This window comes from Mesitornis unicolor, unplaced genomic scaffold, assembly GCF_000695765.1.
Source record: "Mesitornis unicolor isolate BGI_N332 unplaced genomic scaffold, ASM69576v1 scaffold12303, whole genome shotgun sequence".
Lineage (NCBI taxonomy): Eukaryota > Metazoa > Chordata > Aves > Mesitornithiformes > Mesitornithidae > Mesitornis > Mesitornis unicolor.
The window spans coordinates 102,136-112,476 of record NW_010175404.1 but is presented as its reverse complement, the minus strand read 5'-3'; the positions used below and the strand labels follow the sequence as shown (position 1 = coordinate 112,476).

At 39.0% G+C, this 10,341-nt stretch overlaps 1 protein-coding gene across 1 annotated transcript in view; it reads left to right on the top strand.

Annotated features, from left to right (window-relative positions):
• The window catches only part of LOC104538243 (tetraspanin-5), a 21,789-nt gene extending 11,998 nt beyond the window's left edge, over positions 1-9,791 (top strand). The window contains exons 3-8 of the mRNA XM_010181379.1: positions 1,163-1,309; positions 3,196-3,366; positions 5,395-5,520; positions 8,662-8,709; positions 8,838-8,954; positions 9,501-9,791. Coding sequence (XP_010179681.1) covers positions 1,163-1,309; positions 3,196-3,366; positions 5,395-5,520; positions 8,662-8,709; positions 8,838-8,954; positions 9,501-9,566 — 675 coding nt within the window. The 3' untranslated portion in view covers positions 9,567-9,791. The remainder of the gene's footprint in view (positions 1-1,162; positions 1,310-3,195; positions 3,367-5,394; positions 5,521-8,661; positions 8,710-8,837; positions 8,955-9,500) is intronic.
• The last annotated feature ends 550 nt before the right edge of the window (positions 9,792-10,341 follow it).

Here is a 10,341-nt window from a genome sequence, read left to right as displayed (position 1 = left end):
TAGGGAAAGCAGTAATCCAAAGCACTCTGCCTGTGTTCAGGCTTCTTTCAGGAAACACATGGTGAAATGTCTGCTACAGCAGAGTGCTTTGCATTGACCTGCGGCACCAGGGAGGTGAATGAAGAAATAGTGATACTTCAGCTTTTTTGCTGCCAGAAGGGTCTAGGAAACTGCAACTGTTCCTGTGCAAACTTGGAATAAGGGAGACTTTGTACTTGCTTCTTGATGTGACCCATCTGTTCAACATCAGCCAACTCCCGTTAAAATGTGTTTAAAAAAAAAAAAAAAAAAATAGTTCCTCGGGATTACTGGCATCACAACCCAAGCTCTGCTTCTAAGGGGGCAGTGGCATTACAAGCAGACTGTGCTGACTATCATGTCTACAACACAGCATCTGTGGTTTACATATGATTGGTCTAACGTAAGGTAGTGCAAACCATCTCCCAAGACAAGTCCTTAAACTGCCTTCTGCCCTACTATGAGACTTAACGTTGTTTTCAGATTTTTCCTGCTAAGTGATTAGTCAGTATCCGAACTTTATTTATAGGAGTTTTTGGTACTGTAGATGCCTGAAGTTGAATTGGTCAGGTGTCTAGTTTGTCAAAATTTAGTGTAAAATTCATTGTTGCGAGATGCCGCAACCTAGGAGCTCACTTCTGATTTCTGTCAATTGTTGTAAATACTGAGCATAAATGCTAAATTCAAGGTAGTGGTGGTGTTATTGGCTGCTTTTTGTATCATAATGTGCAACTGTGTTTTACATAAACAACATACATGATACCTAAAATGCATCTTGACATGGGTAATAAGATTGAGTTAAGTTTTGTATCTCTTATTTATCATCTATTTAAAGATCTATTCTGATTTTCTGGCAGACTAATTCTCATAACTACAGAAGCAGCAAAATGTCCTGTGGGTTTCTCAGAGGACTCCAGAAGCACATTTTGTTGTTCATTCCACATGTTGATTCAGAAATACTGTACATACTCACCCTTTTAATCTCTTTTTGATTGCAAAGATTTTCTTAATTGCATTTTCTTGCTGTACTGCAGAACATTTATTTGCTGTAGTTGTCTATCTTTTTAAAAAGAAAAATGCAAGCAGAATTGTACAACTGAAAGCTGAATGTACTTGTTATCCCTTGGCACTGTTTTTTTCCCAGGGAGTGCTGTCCAATATCTCCTCCATCACCGACCTGGGAGGCTTTGATCCAGTTTGGCTTTTCCTAGTGGTCGGAGGAGTGATGTTCATTTTGGGATTTGCAGGATGCATTGGAGCTTTGCGAGAAAATACCTTTCTTCTCAAATTTGTAAGTAGCCAGCTGTGGTGTTCATCAGTTACATAGCATAAGTCATGTTCTCTGTTCCTGCCTAACTGTGTAAAGATTTTAAAATGTCTTTTGGAGAGTGGAAAGTGTTAGCTGATGTGAGAGTGCTGTTCCGTGAATGCTTTTTCTTAAGTTAACACTTTATAGCTCTTCAGTCTTTGGTGCTCACTATTGGGTTTCTTTTAAGGTTTGAAACTATGAGCAGTAGGAATCATAACATGTAACTACTGCTTTTCATATGGATATAGCCTAACATTTTGCTTTCCTGTTACTAAACGAGAGAAATTTCTGCTAAGAATCTGCATGTTGAACTTTGAGTCCATAACAAACTGTCTGTGAAATATGAGGAGTGTAAATACACCACTGAATGTGACCTGTGTGAGTTCTGCTGTGCAAGTGCCCCTCATGGTACAGAGGAGATAGGACTGTTATGAGGGGTTCCTTGCTGATATCTTCAGCTCTGTACCATTTAGCTCATTTAAAAGGGCTTAGTTGCTTACTGTCAGTGGGGCCTCAGAGGGAGGAGAATGTGCCTAGGATGGGTAAAGAAAACAGAAGTTGTCATCTTGAACTCTGGGCTGGACTGCTAGTTGGGGAAGGAACCGCTGATATGTATACAAACACACCTCAGTATTCAAAACTCCTTTAGCTAAGTAGCCTGGTTCTGTTCTTTGAAAGCCTTCTTCCTGTGAGCTTTGAAAATGAGGATAACAGTATCACGTTCCATTTTAGATAAATTTAAGATTTGTAATAAAAATGCAAGATTCTTTCCTCCACCACCATGACTTCCAGAGGTGGGCACAGCCTGGGTAGTCTTCATTAACTGTTAATGTATACATGGAAAAGCTTCCAGTGAAGCAGCAGCCTTCAAGTGACATATATTTGACTTCCACAAACATGATGTGTAAGAGAAGGATGCAGTCTATAAAGGCATATATAAAGCAGCCTGGGATAGTTATAGCTTGCTCTTGTCTTGCTCATAAAAAAAAAAAATGGGGAGCGGGGAGGTGAGCTATTGTAACACTTTTTTCTCCTTTTCCTTGCTTCTCTTAGCTTGCCTAAAATGAACCCATCTGCTGTTCCAGAAATAGATTCCTTTACAGCAGCTGCAGGAGAAATTAAAAATGCATCTGAACAAACACAGAGAGCACATTAAAATGAATCTCAAAGGCACAGTTGCAAAAGGGATGGACTTCCAGTATATGAGGACCCCTGTGTGTTTTAAAACAGCATAGACTCAGTGGAGATGCTTAGAGAAAGTGGCAGATCATTAGTAATGCCTTTGGCATCCATTGCATTTGCATTAATCATAGCAGCCTCATTTGGTTTTAATGTGGATGTGAGTCATTCCATAGACATTCTGCTCTGACTTAGTCATTAATTAATTTCTGCTGTTACCAATTTTTGCTTTGTCCACTTAGGCAAAGCTTTGCCAATGAGGGTTGCTAAAGAAAAAGTCACTTAGAAAGCATTTCACTGGTACTATTGGTTGTTTTCTGCCTTTGAAAAATGTAAGTGCCGACATAGAAATTTAAGATGAGCTTTCAAAGGGCCCTACAGGTGGCGAGTAGCCATCTCTGTTGAAATTTACAGTGAATTCTCTTGGACCTCTTTGAAAATCCCAGTGAAATGTTCGAAGTTTGAATTCGTTGGCATTTTGATTATTTCCTAGAATAGACTTAAGATTCCTGTACTACAGCCCTGATCTAAAATGGTGTATTTTTAATTAAAAATTTTCATGTGCTGGTATATCTTGAACTTGTACTGAAACAAATAAAGCCCTAACACTTGATGTAATTATGAGCCTTGAAAAATAAGATTTTGATCATAAAGCAAAATAATTTTAACCTTTTTCTTTTTTTTCATAGTTTTCTGTGTTTCTTGGAATTATTTTTTTCTTGGAGCTCACTGCTGGTGTTCTGGCATTTGTTTTCAAAGACTGGATAAAGGACCAGCTGTATTTCTTTATAAACAACAACATCAGAGCATACAGAGATGACATTGATTTGCAAAACCTCATAGACTTCACACAGGAATATGTAAGTTGGACTGTTTGTTTGTTTATAAAGCTTACTTTAAAGAAATACCTACTGTTTTTTACTTTCCATCTGTTTGGATTCTTCAAGGAACAACAGAAATATTCTAGTTTATAATACTTTTGAATATATATATATATATATATATATATATATTTCTCTTTACAAAACTGCAAACACACAGCACCTGTGAAAAGTGGCTTATTTGTTGATGTATGACTGAGCAGAACAAGGTGGAGAGTTGGGCTGACTTGTTCTTGAAGACTTGTAGATTTGACATGCTATCTCTAAGCTAACCATCGGTGTCCTTTGTTCAGTTTTTGGGAGCATATTTCATATGTGTATGAAGATATTTTAGAGTTCATGGGGTGAGGGGTGTTAAAAATATTTTATTGTAGGGGCTATTACGTATGTTTAGGAAAGTAATTTTTTTTAAGCTTAATTTGATTCTGAAATGAATGTTGGTGTAGTTTCAGCAACATTAGAGGTGCTGCACCATGCTGTAGAGTGGCAGAGATGTTTAGCTGGCCTGAGTGAAACTGCAATGTTATTTCTTTTTAGGTAGACTTAATGCAATTAGCCTAACAAAGTGGGAAATTCATAAAGTTCTCATAGGGAATCTCTAAATGATGCTACGTCTACACTTTGGAGGGAAGGGTCAAGCTAGAGACGCATGCGCTTTGTGGGTTAAGCTCTGTAATTTATCAGTGTGTAAAGGAGTCCCGCACTGATTTTTGCACACAAGTTATTTTGCCACTACCACCTTGCTCCAGTACTCAATTCTGGCTTGTGTTGAGGAACTCCTCTTTGAATTTGGCCCTCTGTATCTGACATGATTAAATACTGGCTGGAATAATGTTTACTAATTTTTGTACATTCTGCAATTAAAATTACTTCATTCAGTGTTTGATTTGCTTCTATATGCCGTGGGGCAGGGCAGGGGGAGGAAATGAATAAATAACTTGTCCTTGGGGAACAAGTGAGTAAGTAGCAGGATGTGGATCCTTGCACTGCTTTGAATCTTGTCCGGTCAGGAGAAGGTCAGAGGTCACCATAGTTTGAAAGCAGTGGTCCACTTGTATGCAACTAAAAGGCTACAGTCCAGTTTTGCAGCCACTAAGACTGGCAATCTTAGCAGATAAGTCAGGGACAACAGGAGTCTGGAGAGCAAGCTACTTTTTCAGCTAGTAGAGAGAATGCTTGAAGACAACATGTTCAGGTATTGCAGAAGGAACTGTGCTACATCTAGGCAGAGAAAATTGCCATTCCAATGCTAAAAAAGTGTGGTTTGTTTGGATTTTTTTTAAGTTGACATAGATGGGTTTATTGAGCTAGCTCCTTAAACGCTGTAAATCATCAGCGCTTCACTGATCTCCCCTCCATTCTTCATATGTTCAGCAAGTTTTAAAAATTCTTTGTGTTCAGCATGTCTTGCCAGAGACTAAGCCTGCTATTTAGCATATTTACTTTTGGAAGGATTTTGCCTCCTTCAGTAAAGATGTTATTTGCACAATGTGTGGTGCTCAGGAAACAACGTGTTCATGCTGTCTGATGTACAGCCAGGCAAAGTTTTCCCCAAACTGGCAAAAAGAGTAACTATATCAGTGTAGCACTTGGAGCTGATTAGTTTTGTTGAGAACCTAGGGCACGTTAGGCTGGACAGAATATCATACTCTTGGCTCTGTGTATGGTAGAGCCATCTTCAGGTCCCTGAAGCCTGCGCTTTTGTAGGCCTGTGAAACTCTGGTGTTGTGTATGCTTATCAGCTCACTCCATGGGTTTCTCTCCAGAGAGCAGTGTTGTAGGGTGTGAACATAACTCTGATCACATGATACTTTTAGAACAACTTACAGGTTTGGAATGGTCTTTTCTAAAAAATACCACAAAACCAAGCACACTTCAGTGAAACCAGAGGGAATCTCAGATTTTTGTTTTGAAAGCTAGAGGGAAACTGGCAGCTATGACGCGTGTTACTAACACCAAGATTTGTTTGTTCTCAAAGTCAAGAAGCTTTCCCTTCCTTTGTTCTAGTGGCAGTGCTGCGGGGCTTTTGGAGCTGACGACTGGAACCTTAATATTTACTTCAATTGCACAGATTCCAATGCAAGTCGAGAGCGCTGTGGTGTGCCGTTCTCTTGCTGCACTAAAGCCCCTGCCGTAAGTGACAGTCAAGAGAGTAGGATGGGTCTGCTGTTCTAATTTTGAATCGCTCTATAAGGTTGTTGAATGGGGTTTTTTTCTGGAAGTCACGCATGATCATTACCTTTTCACCAAACTGTATTTTTTTTGTACTTGCAGCTCAGCTTAATGACTAAGTTTTCTGCATTCAGCAAAAATCCTGAGCTAACTTTAGTCTTCATTGTATGTTGTTTGCTACTTTTCATTAGAATGAGAGAACCATGGGCTTGTCTAAACATACATATTAATTTTAGCAAGTATAAAAAAACAGAAGCCCTTAATGAGTTGAAGGACGTGAGCTTTCAATTGAATATCATCAGGATGTTTCATTCACTGCCTTAAAAAAATGCAACTCTGAGATTAGACACTCTAAAGCAGGTATTACTCATTATTAAATGAGGTGTCCAGAGGTTGCAGTTGGTTTGACCCAGTTTGTGCTAAGTATGGTAATGAATGGCAGTCTGTGCCCTTAAGAACTGACATGTGTGTGCATTAGAATCTTGAGTTCAGTATGGGCATCTTCACATGCTCTTTTCTTCTCTTGAAAATTACTGCTTATCCTACAGTCACCTGAGATCAGACTTGAAAGGTCAGAAATTGTTTTACAATATTTGTAGTTCTGAATCATCAAGTAGAAAATGTTGGAGCCGTGCGTTACTAGTACAGACATGATCAAGAATGAAGCGTGTAGGAAAGCAGCTCACTGACAGTGAAAAGCTTGGAATAGGGATGGATGTGTGCATGGAAACTTATGTGGCTAACACTGCTTATATTTTACTTTCATATAACTTAAAAGAAACGGCCTGTGAGTGCTTGTATTATTTAGTAATTCGGCTGCAGCTCTTTCTGCACCTGGAGTGACTTATAGTTCTCTGAATGTATGAGTCTGTAGCACTGACCACAGTTAGGCAAGTTGGCAACAGGCCCTTCAGGTGCTTCCTGCCTTGCTAATGCAATGCAGTTGCTGCTTCTGGCATCCGGTCACTGCTGCTGCTCTCCCCTCTCCTGATGACATGCTGCCACTTGCACGAGCTGCATCTGTTTCCTCTGCAGTGAACATGTCTTCACAGTAGTTTGAATCTTCCTCACAAACATAGCTGAAAGTGTTTTAATGAAATATTAAAACAAAATGGAAAGTAGGTTAGGCTTAAGCATTACATTATGCTTAGGATTCCCCCTGCTGTTTGCCTGTCTGCCTGCCTGCCCACACAGAAAGGTCATCACAACCCAGTTTTAAAAATATAGTTGTTATAAAACCAAACCAGTGACAGCAGTACGAAGTAATCCCATAAATACATAATCCATGCTAAAGTTATCTTTTTTTCTGTGTGTATATGGTTATGCAGTTTGTTAGGGGGTGATGCAGCAGCCAGAAATTTAAAGATAAGTCTTGTTCTTATTTGTTGTAGGGAAGCAACATGTTTAATTGCCTTTAAAATCAAGACTAAAAATAACAGAATTTCTAAAAATATTAGAAGTCATGCATATAATGGATATAATTGTGACCAAGCTGTGACTGGTTCAGTTGCAGTGATAAACAAAGGTTTATTCTGTGGGAAAGCAAATTTGTCCCTTTTGCGTATTTGTCCCTTTTGGTATTAGGGTGCAGTGTTGAACTGATGTACAAAGTTATGTGGATGCTTTATTGAACAGGACTTAGCTGGAATCAGGAAGTGTTAAGTTTAACATAGGCCAAAATAAGTCTCCTTTAAAATTAATTTGGACTCCTATAGTTCACTGCTGTAGTTGAGCAGGTTGAAATGTTCCAAATTCCTAGAAAAACGTCTTTTCCATAGAAAAGTTGATTTATTTCCATTTCATTCTTCACTCTTTCTTTTGGTTAATGAATTCCAAGGCTAAAGGCAGAAGACACTGATGATAAAGCAGGTAGACATTCAGTACGAAGAAGAAAGCTTAAAATCCCTCTGTAGGAATCTTACTCACTTCTACAGCCTTGAAATGTGTGACACCGTTACATTTTTAGATACTGAAACAGAAGCATTCGTATCATTAAAAGATACAAATGGCTCTAATCTTAAAGGTCCATTGAGGGAATCCAGCTTTGGCAACTGACAGGATGCAATGTGTTCATATACTTCCTGCAGAGTGAGGAAGCACTTGGAGCTTTAACTGCTGGTAGGGGGAGATATCTTTTTCCGTATGGCTGCTATTTAAAATCTATATCTGCTGCCTGCCTTTCTCACTTTCCACAATTTAATCAAATTGCGATGTTCAGTACACCTAGTCAAGATTTACTGATTTTCTTACTTCATTGAGTAGTTCCTTCATCTGCTCACTGTTGTGTGAACCAGTAACAATATTTTGCTGCCATTGTGGCTGCCATCAAAAGTAGTTGCTTCATTTTATTGGCCTGAAATAACTCTGTAGAGACTAAATGCAGCTTCAGCTTCCAATAGGTAGCATTTGTTCACTAGGAAAAGTCTACCATAGCCTATCTTATTACCTGTGCTTTGGGAGTACAGAGTAGCAGAGGCAGTGGGAAAAAAAAAATCCCTCCTCTCCCGTTGGTATCAAGCTCCCCATAAGAAAGAATAAGCAGTAATAACACATTACTGCACCTCTTCTTTTGTCCCTAGTTTGTTAGATGTGTGTGTGTATATATATATTACTGTATATATTTCTATATCCTTGGTAAGAACTTGCAGCTTCTGCAAGTGAACTGCCCTTTTTCACCTCTTGATCTCCTCTTGCTGCACAGACTGAATGCTGAAAATGTTCACAGTAGTCTTGGCATATTTTTCAGTATAGACAAAACCTTTTCAGCAGAAGGGTCTTTCGCTATAAATAGGTGTTCCCTAATGCCTTTACTTTGACTTCTGAATGCTTGCATCTGGAACTTGAGTTCATGCAGGTGGAGGGCTAGTTTTCCCAGCTTTTGCTGCCTTGAGAGCTGAAAATATTTTTTGCCTATGTGCTTTTGTTTGTTGCAAATAATTAATAGCATTGAATGGAAAAGGAAGGCTTTTTAAAAAGCAGTAAGTTTACCAAAGTTGGGGTTGACTGTCTTATTACATACAGGACCAACTGTGGGGACCTGGAAGAAGGTGTTTGGGAGACACTTCACTGATTGCCTCTTCTGTTTCTCTCTCTCTATCCTAGGAAGATGTTATTAATACTCAGTGTGGCTACGATGCAAGGCAAAAACCAGTAAGCATTTTATTTTTTCGAAATGTGATATCTTAAGGATCTGAATCCCTCTTGCAAGAGCAGGTGATTCTACTGATGGGATAGTAAAATGTAATTATCTCTGTTTTCTTCCCTCTTCTCTTTGGCAGGAAGTTGATCAGCAGATTGTTATCTACACTAAAGGCTGTGTCCCTCAGTTTGAGAAGTGGTTGCAGGACAATCTTACCATAGTTGCCGGTATATTCATTGGGATAGCGTTATTGCAGGTAAACATCACATTCCTTGTAATGAGTTACACAGCTGAAAAACAGATAAAATATGAGGGGCAAACTGTATACTTGAACTAGAAATACGGTGTCAGTTGCACTTAAAAATACAACATCCTTCAGTTTTAGAGAGGGGAGCTAAATGCATGAGGCTTTCTTCGTGTTAAGGAGTATTTAATTTTTATTTGTAGGGATACATTTTTTTTTTCAACTGTCTGTAGGTCAAAACTAACACTCTGTTAGATAAAGATTAGGTAGAGATTTCTAAGCCTGTACAGACCTATTGTTTCTGATGATGCTTAAATGAGCAGAGAAAAGCCTTTATAGTTGCTTTTGTGAAGCAAGTCTAGAACTCTTCAATTTCTCAGACCCCAGTGGCACTATAAAAAATATTGAGGTTACAAGAGTATTTTTTAAAATATTATTCCTTATTCCAACACTTACTGTTAATTTGTTTTCTAATTTTCTGTTGTTTTTCCATGAAAGTTTGCCTGTTTGAAAAGAGTTGTCCGATGCTCCACATGAATCAACTGTTGTCTCTTCCAGATATTTGGGATATGCTTAGCCCAGAATTTGGTTAGTGACATTGAGGCTGTCAGAGCCAGCTGGTAAAACTGCTGAAGTAACCACAACAAGACACTGGACAACCGAAACCCTCTGAAACCTCCAGTGTGTCGCTCCGACACCAAGCTGTATGGACATGGGTGACAGGGAAGCCTTCTCTCCCAAGTAGTCTCAAGTCTTAAGTTCCTGATATTGCAGTGAACTCGTGTTTCTTTGGGGTGGGGGAGAGAAGAGTGGGCTACTTAAAGTCTGCTGCTCACTGACAATTTTTCTGTTTTAAACCACCAGTTTGAAAGCTGTTGAGCCGTGAATCTCTACTGTATTCTTGATCCTGAGTAACAAGTGGACACTTTTTTTGAATTGGTGTGTTCAGTGGGACAGAGTTGCATTCGTTGTAGTCTGTGGTTATGCTGTTTATTCTTTGTGTCATGAGCTCTTCGATAGCTGCCAAATATTCCTGAGATGGTCTCTCTCCTCACCACTCTGTAAAGGAACAATCTTCTTGTTTTCACAGCTAAACATAGCTACAGGCCTAAACCCATCAAGCAGGAAGCAACTTTCTATGCATCTATTGTACAGTAAAAGAAATTGTTTTTAAAACAAGGGAAATTTTTTTTTACACAGGCTTCCAACCATCTCCCTGTAGTACTTTGAGGTTGGAATCAGCAAGCTCACAGGGAGAATCGTCTAATTTTATCAACATCTTTCTTCCTTTCTCCACCCTTGTATGAAGGGAAAGGAGTTTTATATTTGACAAACAAGGGTTTGTAGAGCCTTTGGTTGCTGCCATAACTTAGGACATCAGTCTCTTAAGGCAAGGATG